The sequence below is a fragment of the Rattus rattus genome, chromosome 5 (assembly GCF_011064425.1).
Source record: "Rattus rattus isolate New Zealand chromosome 5, Rrattus_CSIRO_v1, whole genome shotgun sequence".
Taxonomy (NCBI): Eukaryota; Metazoa; Chordata; class Mammalia; order Rodentia; family Muridae; genus Rattus; species Rattus rattus.
Window position 1 is genome coordinate 136,211,762 of NC_046158.1, and position 17,573 is coordinate 136,229,334.

The 17,573-nt window shown below is 50.0% G+C and overlaps 1 protein-coding gene and 1 long non-coding RNA gene across 4 annotated transcripts in view; both read right to left on the reverse strand.

Moving 5' to 3' along the window:
* Sla2 (Src like adaptor 2) overlaps window positions 1–10,872 on the reverse strand; it is a 19,959-nt gene extending 9,087 nt beyond the window's left edge. The window contains exons 1-6 of one of the 3 annotated variants that reach the window (XM_032904610.1): window positions 10,747–10,872; window positions 8,650–9,169; window positions 5,867–5,994; window positions 2,567–2,666; window positions 2,168–2,254; window positions 1,421–1,524 (exon numbers count right to left, since the gene is read on the reverse strand). In XM_032904610.1, the coding sequence (XP_032760501.1) occupies window positions 1,421–1,524; window positions 2,168–2,254; window positions 2,567–2,666; window positions 5,867–5,963 (388 nt within the window). In that variant the 5' untranslated portion in view covers window positions 5,964–5,994; window positions 8,650–9,169; window positions 10,747–10,872. Of the gene's footprint in view, window positions 1–1,420; window positions 1,525–2,167; window positions 2,255–2,566; window positions 2,667–5,866; window positions 5,995–8,649; window positions 9,327–10,746 lie in introns of those variants that run through there. The other 2 variants (XM_032904612.1, XM_032904611.1) reach the window with 2 other exon arrangements.
* Window positions 10,873–13,090: 2,218 nt separating this feature from the next.
* Window positions 13,091–13,694, reverse strand: LOC116902214. Its single transcript, XR_004388050.1, has 2 exons — window positions 13,430–13,694; window positions 13,091–13,351 (listed from the first exon to the last, which is right to left on the reverse strand). It is a non-coding gene; the product is annotated as an uncharacterized LOC116902214 (long non-coding RNA).
* Between the last annotated feature and the right edge of the window lie 3,879 nt (window positions 13,695–17,573).

Below are 17,573 nucleotides of genomic sequence, written 5' to 3' on the forward strand. Positions count from 1 at the left end.
TTTTTTTTTTTTTTCAGAGCTGGGGACCAAACCCAGGGCCTTGCGCTTGCTAGGCAAGCGCTCTACCGCTGAGCTAAATCCCCAACCCCTTAATATTTTATTTTGTAGATGAGGGCCTTGCCCTGTACCTCCGGCTGAGTCTAGAACTCACTATTAGCCTAAGTCGGCCTTGAATTCCTGCGTAGTCCTCCTGCCTCTCCTTCTGAGTGCTGGAATTGGTGCACCGTCACTATCAGCCTTCCCTGGCGTGACAGCGTCTCACACAGAACGCATACGCCCTAAAGTCTATGTAGCTCAAAGTGACTTTGAATTCTGGATCCTTGAGGCTCTGTCTCTGAAGTACTGGGTTTCTGGCATGCACCCCTATGCTCTAACTCAGGGTCTTCTGCTTCCCATGAGAGTAGCCTTCTAGTTGACCCCCCACCCCACTAGGTACTAGCATTGGGGACGCTGGTCCCAACGTTTCTGTGGATCCTTCTACAGCTTTGACGATCTTTATGGCTCCCCTTTGGCTTCTCCATTACCACTCCATGAACCTCCTGTGTGTCTGCCCCTTCTGACTTAAGAGGGCAGAAAGAGCAGCACACAGGGTGGTCAGCGGTGCTCCTGGGACTGCACCAGGCCAGAGGTAGGGTGGGGTGGGTAGCTCAGCACTGAGCGCTTCCTGTGGCTTTTCTAGCTCACAACTGGCAGGTCTGCAGGGCTCCAGTCCCAGTCACCACCACCACTGAGGTTTCCTGTTTGCAGCTGCTGCACTGGGGCCAGCTGCTCCACCACCACCCCCAGCCAGTGTGTGTGAGGTTTGTTTGAGGGTGAGAGGTTGATGTTTCTTGGAAATTAGGAAAGGCTGGGGAAAGGGTCATTCAGCAAGCCCCTGAGGGAAGTGCATGCAGGGTGGAGGTGGAGAACAAGGACTCGGACAGCCTACCTCAATTAGGGCAGACACCCGAGGTCCGCCTGCACTTCGGAGGGTCTCATCTCCTCCTTCAGCTGTCACTAGCAAACTCCATATTATTGACCCTTGAGGTTTTGGGGGTGCTGGCTTGTGGTGAACATTTGCCAAAAGATCCTATCATATGCTATCTTGTGAAGGGGGGATCACCACTGCTCCCCGTTGCCAAATACAGACTAAGCTTGGATCCCCATTGGTGGACTCATAGCCACTTTGCTCTATAGTCAAATGGAAACACTGTGGCTCAACTCCAAGCCGAGTTACCCGCTTGAGAGAGTCACCTCTTGACTTGTCTTTCCTTTGTTCTCATAGGCTGGTGGCTCCACCTCAGGGCCTTTTACAATTCAGGGCATGGCTGGACTCAAGAAACCTCTGTTGATTGTTTGTAATAGCGACGGCCTGTCTTCTATGGCCTCCTGTCCTGAGCCCCAACTCTAGAGAGGTGTGGGTGGAGGCTGAGTTACCTACCTCTCCTGGTCTGGCTCTCCCTGATGAGGAAGGCTCCTCCGGGGTTCCCAGGTAATAAGAGAAGTTCCTCAGCTTTCTCCCGGCTCAGGCCCTCATACAGCCACCTGGAGGAGCAACGAGGGACAGGGTAGGCTTGTGGGTCTTAATAGAACCTTCCACACCTCTGTATGACCTTGATGAGATCTGCCCTCCCTTTCCTTCTGGGCCTAGAAGTTCTCTGTACCATGAGGAGCAGGCACTCTGCAGCTTAGAGGTCCCTCTGGCTTTGCTCGCAGGGTCCTGCTCCAGAGACTTTGGGAGCAGCCCTGTGAAGGCAACCTCAAGCTTTCCTTGCCTGGAGACTCTATTCCCAAGTGTCCTGGCTTATTCAGCCTTTGTCCCCTCGCTGTCTGATCCAACCTCTGGCCTCTGTCCCACACTGCCTGGTCCTCCAGCTCTAAAGTTGGCCCACTCATGTTTGTGAGAAGTGCCCCTCTGTGATCCGACTTCAGATTGTCCTTATAGGCCATGCCTGTCTCCTACCTGTACCCTTCAGTGTCCTCTACACTTGATTCCGGCCACCTTCCAAAGCCCCACACCATGATACCTCCTCTATGGGGCCCTCTCTGGGCTCCTAGGTCTCCTAGGCCAAGCTGAACAAGACATGAGAGTTGTTTCTCTGCTCTGTTCAGCCTGTGGTCCTGCATAAAGAGAGCAATGGGAAGAGTGGAGGAAGGTCCCCAAGATGGAGCTGGGTCAGTTACTCACCCGTGGGAGATTTTAGCCACATACACACTGGGGATATGATACTCTCTGCCTGAGACTTCCGACTGGACTGTCCACCAATCTCCATCCCTATGGAGAGATCACAGAGGGCATCACCTTCATTCAGAGGTTGTAAGAACTCATTTCCCAGAATTCCCTACATCAGGCAACTCCAGGCTCCTCCTTGGGTGAGGGCCTGGCAGGGTGGCAAATGATCCAAAGCTTCCTGTTCCACGGTCGGCCCCACTGCCTCCCTTCCTGCAGTGTGTCAGGCTGCCAGAAAACCACCCAGAGAATGCTTACATGGGAGCCTTCCAAGAGTAGCCCTGTGCCTCCCTGTTGGCTTTGGAAGAACCCCTTGTCCCAGGGAGCAACATCAGGGGCCCAGTGTGGTAGACTTACTCAGATATGATGGTCAGTGGTTCCCCGACTCTCAGAGATAGTCTGGCCTGCTCACCTGCTGGGAAACTGCCCAGGGCCACAGCCGAGACCTTCTGTCTTTCTAGAGAGAGAGACAGACACACTTACTCTCTTGGTCAGTCCTCTCTCAAGATGTGAGATCTAATTGAGTTTTGCCTTGGCTCCCCTCAATCACCCCTCTACAAACTAAAAACCTGCAGTCCAGAGGCAGGGGATACTGCTTAGTAGAACAGCGCTTGCCTAGAGCAGGCAGGGTTTATATCCCTAGCACCATAGCAAAACAAAACAAAAAGCCCACCACAGCTTGGAGCCTATATCAGCATGGGTCTGAGGTGGGCCTCTGAAGGCTGGTGGGACCACACAGCAGCTCTGAGGACAGGGGAGGAACTCAGGAAGGCTAACAGCTTGGCCTGGGGTCCCAGGAACGAGAGCACAGTGAGCTCCAGCACTGACATGTGCTGTCTGTCGGGAGACAGAAAGCAGGGTCTATGAATGGAGGACCACCTCCCTTTCCAGCATAGGGTTCTTTCCCACCCACATGACTCTGGTTTTCATGCTCCTGTGTCCACGTGAATGGGCTCTGTAAGGCTAGAGCACTGTGCAAAGGCACAGAGTAGATTTCCAGCGGCCTATATCTGAGGTAGTGAGTGAAGGCCCTCACTGCCCTGAAGTGCCACCAAAGGCTGCTATTGCAGGCCTGACCAGGACAAGGGCCCCGAGGGAACATATGACTAAGGGTACCTGGACCTTGCACATCAGACCCTACTGGAGGCTTCCTACATCATTTTACTTTTTACTGGACCCTTACCACTGCCCGGGTGTGTGTGTGTGTGTGTGTTTGTGTGTGTGTGTGTGTGTGTGTGTGTGTGTGTGCACTCTGTGTGTGTGTGTGCACTCTGTGTGTGTGTGTGTTCTATGTGTGTGTATGCTCTGTGTGGTGTTTGTGTGTGTGCTGTGTGTGTGTGTGTGTGTGTGTGTGTGTGTGTGTGTTTGGCTATCTCCAATGTGCAGGAAGGTCTTTTTTTTTTTCCGAGCGCTGAGGACCGACCCCAGCGCCTCGCGCTTGTGAGGCAAGTGCTCTCCCACTGAGCTAACTCCCCACCCCCAGGAAGGTCTTTTTTTTTTTTTTTTTTTTTTTTTTTTTTGGTTCTTTTTTTCAGAGCTGGGGACCCAACCCAGGGCCTTGCGCCCTAGGCAAGCACTCTACCACTGAGCTAAATCCCCAACCCCCACAGGAAGGTCTTAAGACCCCGATGCAGCCCTCAGCAAGGAGAAGGCATAATTCCAACCCCATACCGCCCAGTTCACAGGCTCAGACTGGGGAAGAGAGGAGGGTGAGGGGCTGGTTGACAGCTGCACCTCTCAGAAAGGACCCCAGCTTCCTTTGGCCTGGGTCAATGGAAGCAGAGCGAAGCTAAGGCATCAGTCACTCTAGAAATGGTCAAGAGAACTTAGTGGGTATGAAGTCCAATTTGGAGGCTGGGCATTAGGTGGCAAGCAGAAGACAGCTCACTCAGTCTAACCATCCCTTCCGAAGCCTGCAGAGCCTGCAAGTCTCTGTTGAGACCTAATTCACCCCCTCCCATCTCTTTCCTTCCCTCTGTCCTTTCTCAGTAAGGGTCTCCAAAGAGAGGCTTGTTAGCACATGGATGGAGGGGCCAGGAAAGGCAGTCAAGGTCAACAAGAAGGGTTCTTTGTCCCTAAGGAGCTCCAAGGTACCAAAGTCCCACAGGACTCTGGTATGCGCTCAAGAAGGAGCTGAGACCCAGGAGTGGGAGAGGAAGAACAGACAGACAGATATACAAGAATCCAAGAGGTAGGTGAGGATGGAAGGTCTCCGTTGTAGGCAGGATGGAACCTGCTCCCCAGTCTTCCCTCTTTAAAGGTTAACAGAAACCCCCACAGCAGGAAGCTTCTTAGAGCCCAGAGTCTTGCCTGCCTGCACCTGGTGTCCCTGCATCGGAGAATGCCTGACCCCTGAGGCGGTCGCTGTCTCTTAAGAGTGGAACAAGAAGCCAGTGGCCCAGCTCCACACTTTCCTTCAGAAAGGTGGCTCTGACCTGCCCCTCCTCACACTCTTATCCCTGCAACACCCTGCCACCAACCCTAACGCAACCATCACTGGTAACCGTTTAGTTTCTGGCTCTGGGACAGAGACTGGGCCCATCTAGTCCATTGTTGTGTCTTCAGTTTTTTTTCTCAAGGCTTGGCACCTAGCAGGGCCTCGGTAAGTTTAAGATGGAGGTAGACCTGGGAACAAATGATTCCTAGACTGGGCTAGTCACAACACCTATTCCTCCCGGGACAAGGCGACCCTCCTTTCCTTGGAGAGCAGCTGAAGGGAGAAAAGTTCCCCTGAGTCTGGTACACCTGCTCAGAAGCACGGGATGACTCAGCAGCCTGCGGCGGCAGCTACCTCAGTGGAAAAGGAGGCGGTGCCTGTGGTCTTCAGGTCTCTTCCTGAAGGTGTCCCACTGCACCTGAGAGGGCTCCAGGGCCCCAAAGGCACCTGGGATGTCAGGGCCCCGTGGAGACTGGTACTAGAGAGATAAGAGGCTTAGGAAAAGAAAACCCACATCTTAAGGGATCTGGGGGTTGAGAAGTAGTAGCTTCTGCCCAAGCTCAGCTCTGCAGCCTCCGTGGAGGTAATTTACTACTCCAGCCCCTCCCTAACAGTGCTGCTGGGTTCGGATGATCTTATCTGTCATGGTTAGTTCTCTGGCCCACCAAGGCTCCCCCACACAGCATTTAGATAATGCCTGATCAGACCAGTCTGGCTGTTTCTGTGAGGATAGTTTTCAAACCAGACAATCCCACCCCAACCCCATCCCCCGCCCCCATCCCCACGCCCAACCCCGTTTTGAAACGAAAGACAGGCTCTTCCAGTGTAACCCAGGCTATACACAAACCCATGGTTCTCTTCTTTCTGCCTTCTAAATGAAGTATAAGCTTGAATCGCTGTGCTAGCTTCATGTTCAAACTGTAAACGCATTTTTGTACACGTGCTGGGAGTGGAACCACAAGTTCCCAAAGTGCTAACCATCAACTATTCTTAACACTGAGTTCCACTCACGAGCCCTCACGGTTCACGCTCTAACCACTTCTGCAGGCTGGCAGAAGCTGGGAGCCATCTGGCTCACTGGGAAGGGTACCCATAGACTTTCACTGAAGCTTGGGGTTGTATTGGTGTAGTTGGCCAAAAAGACCCAGAGGCACGAGACTTAGGCTTCTACAGCCTCATGATGCTCAGAAGGGTCCGGGGGCTCCACAGACGTCACCTACCTGCTTGTATGGACACAGGTTCCGGGCCTGGACCAGAGGAGCTGGAACTGGAGCTTGGGCTGGAGTTTTTCCCTCTGCTGGGCAAACTTCCCATCATTCCTCAGCACACTCTCAGAAGCACACTGAACCTGAAAAGGGAGCTGCTATGTAGACAGAGCCCTGGATCCCAGCTTGGACCCAGATAGTTGACTGTCACAGGGGGATGACCTGATCTGCCGGAGCCGAGGGAAAGGCACCATGAAAATGAATTATCTTAACAGGCAGCCTCTCAGGACCTTGCAAGTCATCACTATGCCGGGCTGACTAACATAGACTCTAAGCCGAGACCATGGACAAGTTGCAGGTGATTTTCTCTGTGTCCCATCTTTTCTAGGCAATGGGCTTTCTCCAGTCAAGTCTTCTGGGCCTTTCTTGTGACCCCGCCCATGGGTTAACCTGCCTTCTCCATTCTCTTTGTGTCTGTCTGGACCCCACTCTTTCTTAGGAAGATCCCTGGGAAGCTTCAGCCTATGCTGATGATCCTCCTTAGAATTCCTGTGGACTGGAGACTCATCCATTCCTTAGGCCTGGGGTCTGCTACTTAGTGGCGAGGATAGTTGGGAGACACTGAGGTCTCTCCAGGCATGCCAGGGACCATGGCTACAGTTATTAGATGGGCCAAGGAGGAGCAAAGAGGTCTTGGGATGGGAGTCATAAGCAGAGACGACACTGAATATTGGTGCCAATGGCACTGGGTAAGACTGCTGGTTATCTGTCAGTCTATGTGACATAGTAGTGGCTTGCGAGGCTCTGAGGGACTGACTGGTCACTTCCCTTCTTGGTGTTCCCTTTCCTCATCTCAGAACTAGGGATAACCACACCCTACATTTGGGTTTGATAGATAGTGCCCTGGAAAGCCAGCCCTGGGACCACACTTCCTTCCTGGTCTTGAATGTTCTCTGTGACAAATTCCTCCAGGAACTCTTCCTTTTTACTTTTCTGTCGTGTTTGTTCATGGTTTCTTTTTGTTTTTGTTTTTATATGAGACTATGAACTGGGAACTATGTCCCCTGGGTTGTCCCTAAACTCTTGGACTCAAGTGATCCTCTTGCTCCTTAGCCCTGTGACTGGCAGCAGGTGCAGTTGGAGTGTTCATTCAGTCAGCCATTTCCCTGTAGTCCTGTGCCCTGTACTCAGCATTCAGTTAGGCCACCGAAGGCATCAGCAGACATCAACAGAATGAACCGAAGTGAGCAGAGTGCCTTGTCCTCAGATTGAGCAGATCCTTGGTTTCTAGAAAAAGCTGCTTTTCCAACACTATGGTAAGTGGTTCAGTGAGGGGGCTGGGTTCTCTAATCCTTTTCAGATGGTCTCTTTGCTCTCAGCAGGACAAGATGTAATTTCACCTGTTTCGTTCCATTCAGTTGGCCAGGTACTGCCAGGGGTTGGAAGCATAGCTCACAGAATAGCATGAGGACACAATGGGTGCCTTCCTTGCCCTAGAGATACCCGTTGCCTGGATGAGGATGTTGCTTATTAATGCCATGGGATGACATCCATGTCCTGGAATCCTTGTAGGGATGACAAACCCTCTGTACTAGCCGTGCCCCGCTCCCCTGCCTTGCAGCCCTGTGTCATCATCTGGAGAAACAGCATTTGTCTCTGCTGCCTCTGTGCAGGACCCCAGTATCACGGCACAGAGTTTAGAACACTAAGCAGGCTGGTGGTCCAGGGTTGACTCTGGACAGCCCCTTCCTCTCTCTGACTTTGGGGATTGGGCTGCTTTGGTGAGGGTGGTGGTTCTGCTGCCTCCTGGGGGCTGGCATTTGCTCACTGCCAAGGCAGCTCTTCCATTTGAGCTGCCATGAATACAAGGTCCAGGCTAAGTGCTTGGCTTTCTGCTTGCCATGGGTAGCATGGGGGACTACCTCAGACCAGCTGGTGACCTCAGACACAGCATGCAGCTTGTGGGGTCTCCTGTGATGAACGGTCCTACTACTGACTCGTTCGCTCCACAGGGGTCACTACGCAGGGCTGAAGGGAGCACTGGAGGTGATCAACTCCCTTGCTCTAGTGCATCGAGACCACAACCTTCAGGACCCTTGGGCCACAGGGGACCTGCTCTTTGCTGGACACCTCTCCAGGACTCTGCAACATTCCCTTCCTGGTCAGGCCAAGCATGGTAACTACTGGGGAAGATGAGGCCCAGGCAGCGGCAGTGAGGCCGAGGAGAAACAGGTGCCGGCCACTTTTGCACAAGAGATCAGATCATTTGGCAGACATCTGAGCGACATCCTATGTGCATAGGCACTCACTGTCTGTGGTGTCCCGGCGGGAGGGTGGGCAGAGCGCTGGAGAAAGGCAGCAGAAACTGCCCAGTACCCAGGTTGCTTTGCTTCTCCCGAATCCCATCCTCACTGCGATGACCTCATGCGGAGGACGAGCTGCTGCCTGCTGCTCAGGCACCAGGTTAGACCGTGCGGAGCTGGGAGGGCCATCTTGTCTATTGTGATTTTGTGGGCTTGATTTCGCCTCTGGGAACTGAGTGCTAAGGCTCAGTGACTCTACCTTTCCTTCATTTTCTCCTTTTCAAACTGAGACCCTCACCCTGTAAGGACAACTGAGATGCTGCAGGTCTTTGGAGAGTAACCTAGAGCCCTTTTATTCAGTGACCCGCAGGGCCTCATACCGCTGGCTACCAGTCGCCCTCCTACAGCACGACTACAAAGCTCACTCCCAGTCAGAGGGGACCGTTCTTTTTCACCTGACCCAAGTTCACCAGAAAACAAAGCAAGCATACTTACAGGTTTGCCATCAGAAGTTTGGTGAGGGCAGTCAGCCAATGTGCACGCTGGCCCGGCAGGTCAGGCCTTTGCAGGTCCTAAGGCAGCCTGCATCTTAGGCCCTAGCAGGTTGACTCTCAGAATGGAAGATCGATCACCAGAGAGTGGTCAGAGTAGGTTGAGGTGTTGAGGTAATTGAGCTCCTTTGTCAGCAGACAACAATCTCCACGACACGGGTACTGTAGCCCTTTGCTTCTCGGGGAGACCAGATTGGGCACTCGTACCCAGCACAGCAGGGCTGAAGAGTGTGGCCTAGGGGATCTGAGTCCCGGGTAGACACAGGTGCTACTCCTCAGAGCTCCGGCTCCCAGCTGCAGCCTCTGTGGTTCTCATAACCCCACAGTCCCCCCGCCTCTGTTTCCTCTGACGCATCACATCATAGATCATGGAGGAACCACCTTGCCCCTTTCCTGTTTCTAGGGAGCAGCTGTGCTCCCCCCATGCCTCAGGCTGGAGGGCCTTCTTGGCTTTTTGGCTCCATCTGGTCCAAGAAATAAAGGCATGTGGAGAGAGACGAGAAGGAGTTTCCCAGGCAGACCTGGCCACAGTAATCACCAGAGCACTCAGTCTCTGCGATTCTGAGTTCAAATATTCAGAGGGGACTAAGCATAGGAATCACCTGGGATCTTCTTCAGTTACAGACTCTGAAGTGGGGCTCATTTCTAGTCCAGTGTGATGGCTGGGTGGATAAAGATGCTTCTCACCCGGCCTGATGACCCAGTGCAATCCTCGGGTCCCAGTGTTAGAAGGCGAGAACTGACTACTGAAAGTTGCCTTCTGACCGCCACTTAAGCATATCAGTGAGTGACGTCGGGGGTTTGGGGGCGAGGATTTCTAACAAGCTTATGGGTAATGCCCATGTTGTTGGTGTAGGAACTCTATTTTGAAAGTTCAGGTTTGGGACTGATGTGTAGTTTAGTAGTAGCTGTGTGCTTATAATGTTCTAGACCCAGGGTTCGATCCCAAGCACATGAAAGAAAAACTAGAGTGGTCTTCAAAATATGGTTCCAGTAGCCACAGTGTCAGCCAGGAGTTCATTAGGTGTGCAGGCCTATCTCAGATCCAGTAAGTCAAAAAATACCTCAGCTTCAGCTTGGAGAGGGGTTCCAGAGAGAAGGGGTGTCTGGGAGCAGCAAAAAGAATGACTCAGGGTCAAAACAAGCTGATAACCTCTGTTCTTTGAGGTTTGTGAAACCCCTTAAATAATTCATATTGCATCCTTATATTTTGCGTAGTTGAGAAATTATATATTTCTGAACTCACGTTTTCAGAGTTCTTTCCCACAGTCTTTTTTTTTTTTTTTTTTTTGTCCGAAGCTGAGGACCAAACCCAGGGCCTTGCGCTTGCTAGTCAAGCACTCTACCACTGAGCTAAAGCCCCAACCCCTCTTTTTTTTTTTTTTTTAAAGATTTATTTATTTTATATATGCGAGTACACTGCAACTGTCTTCAGACACACCAGAAGAGGGCATCTCATCCCATTACAGATGGTTGTGAGCCACCATGTGGTTGCTGGGACTTGAACTCAGGACCTTTGGAAGAGCAGTCAGTGCTCTTAACCACTGAGTCATCTCTCCAGCCCTTTCCCACAGTCTTAAAGGCTGTCCTGAAGGTCTGAGCTTTTACCATTTTGCTGAACTATAGACACACCCTTGTCCCCGGATTCACACTGCTTCTAGTGATCATGGAGTCATTAACCTTGGCAGGGAGAATATTTCCCAGAGGAGGAACATGAAATAAAATGTACATGTCTTTATACAAACAAGCCTTACACCCACAGCAACCATCATGGAGGCCTGCGCCCTGCTCACTCTGTTTTAGGGGAGGGAAACCCTGTCACTCCATCCCCTACATGGGCAAGCCTGACTCAGCATGACAGGACTCTGCATTCACATTTCTTGAGTATTTTACAAGTATTTCGGGTGATTCTGAGGCTCGAGCCTGAAACTCACAGGTGTCCTGTCCAGAACTGACAATTACCTTGACTTTCCCCGCTAACAGTGAGCACACCTGCCTACTGTCCCCTCTTTAGTGGCCGCTCTTTAACACAGGGACTCACCAAGCTTCAACACTAGATTGAGTTCAGGTACCACAGCTTTTCCTTGGGGCTCTCTGTCTCCCCTTGCTCCCGAGGAGGTGCTCAGTCAGCATGCAGGGCGGAAGGGCTGGCAGCAGCATTTTCTCTGTAGGAAGGCATTATATTTGTTTAAGGTTGTTGGAGGGAAATTAACGAGGATTCACCCTCCAAGCCTTGGCTCCAGGCAATTCTGATGCCCATCAGACTGAGTGAGGGTTTTCAGAAACAGTGGAGGTTACAGAGACAGTTCCACGGTGTCACCCGGCAGGCTGAGGGGCCCTTTTCCTTTATCCTTTCTTTTTCTGTATTTATTTCTATGCCTGTGTATATGTCTGTGGGAGTATGAATACCACAAATGGCAGGTAAGAGACACACTGTCGCCTTCTCTGGGACTGAGGGATGGAGAACCGCTCTCCCTCAGACCAGGAGGCACTTCCTGCAGATGCGTGGGTGTTAAGTGGACTCAGATGCTACAGGGACAGCACTTTCTCTCTGTAGAGCGAAGCCTGGTGCTTTGCTTTCCACCTTTCTTGGCTAAGCGAGGGCTTAGGCCAGTTCTCTGGAGAAAACTCCATGGTGTACCAGACACTCACAGGCTTCAGATCCCTCCCTCTGACTTACACGATGACAGGTATGGGTCCACGTGGATGGGGAGGTGACTGCCACCCTGCCTGCCTATCTGTGTAATCGTTACCCCGTCTACTGGTTGTGGTAATTATTTAGTCTTGGCCCGGGCTTTCTACCCGGCCTTAGACCGTTTACAGTCCCGGATGAAATACAAACACGCTTTTGTATTTACCATGAGCTTTAACCAACACAGGAGCTGGGCAGCTGCGTACCCTCTATGCTGTTACCCCTAACCCAAATAGGGACCCTCGGATAGTTTTGTATCATTTTGGAAGCTCTGTCTTTGTGCTTCCTGCATACTCAGGTAATATTTAACCCCTTCTCAAAGCTCTGAAGGGGTTGAAGACTGGACAGTCATAATCTCACAATTAAACTTAAGTTCTTTAGCATTGAAGGTGTTCTAGACTTAAAAGGAGTTTTCAGATGGTAATAAAGTTAAAATCAAACCCGATGAGGTACAGAATTGTAAACTCTTTAGGTTAGGATGGATGATTACATTTTTTTTCTTTTTTCTTTTCTTTTTTTTTTTCCGGAGCTGGGGACCGAATCCAGGGCCTTGCCTTTGATAGGCAAGCGCTCTACCACTGAGCTAAATCCCCAACCCCTACTTTTTTTTTTTTTAAAGATTTATTTATTTCATGTATGTGAGTACACTGTAGCTGTCTTCAGACACACCAGAAGAAGGCATCAGATCCCATTACAGATGGTTGTGAGCCACCATGTGGTTGCTGGGAATTGAACTCAGGACCTCTGGAAGAACAGTCAGTGCTCTTAACCACTGAGCCATCTCTCCAGCCCGATGATTAAATATTTTATCTAAATTACCAAATATAGTGGACTGGATATTAGAAGTGTATATCATGCCTTTATAATTTGCATAATTGTTATAATTGTGTTCGATTTCTATCTGAGACAAAAGAGCCTCTTATTGGACTATGAAGGGGGATTGATGAAGTTTGTTAGCTGTCGCAATGCTAAGTGTGGCCCAGGAGACCTGCAGTCTGCTGTAGCCCGTGACCCCACCCCCCAAGTCATCTATGATTGGTAAATAAACATGCCAGCAGCCAATAGCTTGGCTCCGCAGACCTGCTCACTCCTGAAATCACTCTGCAAATACTGTTGCCCAAGTGGGACCAAAATCCAACCTTGTGGCCTAACCCACCCAGATATCCATCCACTCTGCATATTTCCCTTAAAAATGGCACTGAGAATTCAAAAAAGTCCCATCTGCCGAAGCGCTACAAGAAAGCATGTCTAAAATCATAGAACTATGCACACACAGACACAGACACGTGTGGTCACACATACATGGAGAGGGAAATAAAAAAGTCTTATACTTGAGGGAGCACAGGGAAAGGCTGACAAGTGCCCATATGGCGATCAGATGGATCAAGATGTTGGATCCTGGGGCCTGTGGGATGGCTCAGCGGATAAAGTCACTTGCTACCAATCTGAGTTCAATCCCGGGGGTAGGAGGAGAGAACCAGTTCACGAATGTTGTTCTCTGACCTCCTCCTGTGGACACACACTCACACACACTGAATAAGAAAATGTGAAAATAAGACATAGAAATGCTACAGTAAGGGCATGGGTGTGGTTCTTGACACACATGAAAAGGGGTGTGTGGAGGGAATGATAATCCAGCCCACTAGAGAGAGATGCTGTGGCCATGCATGAGTGAAAGAAAGTGGAGGCCAGCTGACGGAATGAAATGTTCTATTATGGAGTGGTCATTTCAAGGAGGAGGGACTTGCATGGTCCAGGGGAGGAGCATCTGCTTAGCAAGACACTTCCATGGTCTGGTGTCTGTCCAGGACATCAGGGGACTCACAGGATTCTTGAGTTCCATCTGACTGATTGCTGGTCACAGACCTGCTGAAGGGACTTTCTCCAGAGCCAATGCTACTTGAGGTGGAGTGGGTTCGTGATCGGGCGAGCCGGGTCATGCTGGCAGATGGTACTGTAACAAAGAACCAAGAGGTCAGGAGCAGGAGCCTGGGGAGCCCAGATGCTCTACAAGTTTCAGCAAAGACTTTACCTTTCCCAGCCCACCTAAGATGGTGCCCAGGGGACATGAGAGATCCCCACTTTGCATTATTTGCTTAGGTGAGTGACTGTACGCAAGGCTGCTCTGATCCTCTGCGTCTGGATTCTCCTCAGATTTTCCTTCAGAGTAGGATGGGAAAGCCTACAGAGTAAAGCCTCTTAGCTGTGCCCCCGCCATTCAAACAGTGATTAGGAAGGTGGCTTTGGGAACAGACAGTGGTCCCCAAAACCTGCAGTGCATGCAAGACTAAACCAAAAGAAAGAAATGAAGATAGACAGACAGACAGACAAGTAGGAAGTGTATCGCCATAGTGTAGGTCCAATACGGGAGACTGCTATTCAGTCCCAAGGGCTGCCCGGCTAAGGCAGGCGCTGATGAGTGTCCGCCCAGCTCATACATGTGCAGGTGAATGTTCCACTCCCTGCTGGTTTCCGCTCGAAGTCTGATTGGTTGATGGGTTATAGACTGAGAACTGCGGACTCGCAGATGTCAAACTTACCCTATCACAGATAAATAGGGAGCTCACACTACTCACTGTAGCCCGTCCCCCGCAAAAAGTACTTGAAGGCCTCGGTGAGCTTCCCAGGCTGTGGGGACAAACAAAGACGGCATTAATTTGTGTGTGTGTGTGTGTGTGTGTGTGTGTGTGTGTGTGTGTGTGTATAACTGTATAATTATTACGAACACTTCCTTACCTGAACTACTTGGGGCAGTCCTCCACAGTCTGCCGTCTAGAAGAGGAAGAACACCGAGGTCAGTGGAGGGGAGTGGCCTCGCCATCCCCCCTTCACAGGGGATATATACATATACACATATACATACACATACACACGTACACGTACATATACATATACATATATATATATATATAGAGAGAGAGAAGATGAGGGAAAGAGAGAGGGAGGGAGGAAGAGGGAGGGAGGATCATCTCCTGGCTGGAACTTTCTATGTAGACCAGGTTGGCTTCAAACTCCCAGGAATCCTCCTGCCTCTGTCTCCTGGATGCTGGTTGTAAAGATCTGCACTACTATGCCCAGCTTTGACTTGTCTCTATCTAAAGGAATGTGAATCCCATGGTTTCATGGCTAGAATTAAAACTTTATTTAAAAGGGAGTCAATTATTTAAGCTAAAGAATGCCACAAAGATCCTAGGAGTCTACGTCTGGGCTGAGCGTGGTTGACTGAGTGCTCCAGGGTTCAGATCCCCAGCATCAACCTCAGTGCTGCTTGTCTGCCATCCTGTGGTTGGAAACCAGGGCCAGAGAGAGGCATGTCTCTCCATCCATTAGCTTGTTGGCCTAGCTGAGTCTATGAGAGGCCCTGCCTCGGGGCTGGAGAGATGGTTTGGTGATTAAAAGCACTTAAACCGGGGTTGGGGATTTAGTGGTAGAGCGCTTGCCAAGCAAGGGCAAGGCCCTGGGTTCGGTCCCCAGCTCTGAAAAAAAAAAAAAAAAAAAAGCAAAAAAAAAAAAAAAAAAAAAAGCACTTAAACCTCTTGCACAGGACCCAGATTCACATCCCAGCACCGGCATGGTGGCTCAAAAACATTTGACTCCAGTTTCAGGGGATCTGGTGCCTTTTCTGACCTCCAGAGGTCAGGCGCGCGCACACACACACACACACACACACACACACACACACACACACATACACACACACACATGAAATAAGTATTAAAAAGAGAAAGGCCCTATCTCAAAATATAAGGCAGAGAGGCACGCATAGTACCCCACACTTTCATCCAGCATTTGGCAGAGGCAGGTTGATCTCTGTGTTCAAGGCCAGCCTGGTCTACGTAGTAAGATTCACAGCTAAGGCTACATAAGGTGACCCTGTCTCCAGACAAACTGAAGTAGAGAGTGACCAGGGAACACACCCAGTGTTGACCTCGGGTCCCACACATTTGCATGTGCCCCTCCAGACATGTTTGTACGCAGAGGGGTACATATCCCACCCCCAAACACACACACACACACACATGAACATACGAAGTCTGAGATTAACAAGGAACCTCCTTACAGTTCAAGGAGTAAGAGGAGAAATGCGTATTCTCACAGATATCTAAGAGACTTGACTGGCCAAGGGTTTGTTTCAATGATGGCCACGCTGATGTGGTAAGTGCCTGTACATGCTGAGCTGTCTCACTGGACAAGGAGACACTCTTCACACACTCACAGCCGTCAAATAACTCAGCATCCGTCTGTCTGCCACAGGCACTGGCTGCTGTGTTCTGTGGCTGTGGATGGCAATGGAAACCTAGAAATAACCACACCTATGGCTGTCATAAAGCGTTGTTTGTGGTTGGCAATATTGATTCAGGCCTGCCATGAAAAGCTAATTTGAAGCCAGACTTTTTAATCCATATTTTAGAGAAGCCCATCATCGATCGTCTGTGAGCTCGGCAGACACTAAGCCTCTGCGTGTTCTGAGAGCTGATGTCTCGGCTGGTAACAGGGCTTCCCTTTGACACACGCTTGAGAGAGAAAGGGGAGAAGGCAGGAGCCGAGTGGACGGAGACAGAGCAGCAGCCACTTTAAACACGAAAACACATGAGCGGAGTTTCCGGTTTGGACAAATGCTCAGCCAGAGCTTCTGTCAGGGAATTAACAGGGGACTTTTTTGTTTGTTTGTTTGTTTGTTTTGTTTGACAAAGTCTCACTATATAACCCTGGCTCTGGCTGTTTTTTTTTTTTTTTTTTTTTTTTTTTTTTTTCGAGCTGGGGGACCCAACCCAGGGCCTTGCGCTTCAGCCCCTGGCTGGGTTTTTTTTTTTTTTTTTTTTCTTTTTTTTTTTTTTGGTTTTTTTTCTGTGCAGTTTTGGGCTACCCTAAAACTTGCTTTGACCAGGATTTAAAAAAAACAGTCCCCCTACAGCTTCTTGGTTTAATGGAATTTTATTTTTTTTTTTTTTTTTTTTTTTTTTTTTTTTAGATCAAGCCTTGATTTTTTATTACTTAAAAATTGATATTTTCATGATTTTCTGCTCCTCAATAAGGAAGCATTCTTGATCCTGTCTCAGACACACTCAGCACACATGGGCCCCCACAGGTCCTGCTGACCATTCTCAGCTTTAGACAATCTCATAAGGACTTTAGGTCTTATAGCACGAAACCCTGGTCGTCTACCTGGGTACACAGTACATGTGGATTTGGTGGTTTCCCAGCCTTCTTGGTATAAAGGTGAACAATCCTATTGTCAGGGGTTTGAGACAGCCTAGTCTTGTTAGAGGATGGGTCATAGGAGAGCCTATGATGCTATGTCAAATGCTGGGCCATTCTGAGTGCCTCCATGCACTGTCCTGTAAGAAGAAAGAAAGGGTAACAGGGGATGGGGAATCTTCACACTCGCTCAGAAATCTAGGCCCGAGTGGCTGTCTGCAGGCCAGCCGGGCCCTTGCATGCCTTTAATCCCAGCAACGCCCAGGCAATTGGGTCTCCATTAGCTCGGGGCCAGCCTAGTCTGTATAGTGAGTTCTGGGCTGGCCAGGACAATGTAGAGAGACTCTGTCTCAAAAAATAAAAAATAAGGGAGTTGCCGTCTGGTGTGGGGATACAGGATTGGTAGAGTGTGTGCCCAGCATTCACAAAGCCTCGGACTAGATCCCTAGCACCGCAAAACTCTCATCAGTGAGCCAAGCATCTGGCGGTGGAAGCAGGGAGAGCAGAAGCCCAAGATCATCCTCAGTGACATGGCAACTTTGTGGCCATTCTGGGACACATGAGACCTTTCACTTAGAAAGAGTGCTGTCTATCTGCTTAGAGTGCTCCTATCCTAATTTATCAGAGTATTTCTGGAAGTTTCTTACCAATATAGCCAGGTTAAGACTGTAAAAACATTTCCATCCTATTTTAATTCTCTCAATAACATTGAGTTATTAACTTTAAAAAATATATATCTTCTCTTTTAAAAGAACCATGGACTGCTCCTCTGCTCCTCTACCCCGGGGACAGGCTCTCACTGTGTATTCCAAGACCAGGCTGGCCTTGAACACAGAGATCTGCCTGCCTCTGCCTCCCGAGTGCTGGGATAAAAGGTGTGTACCACCACTCATGATCTTAATGATATAAAACAGCATAGGACAAAGGTACCAACACCTTTACCATACATCATCTTTTGTACTCGAATTCTGAGCAAT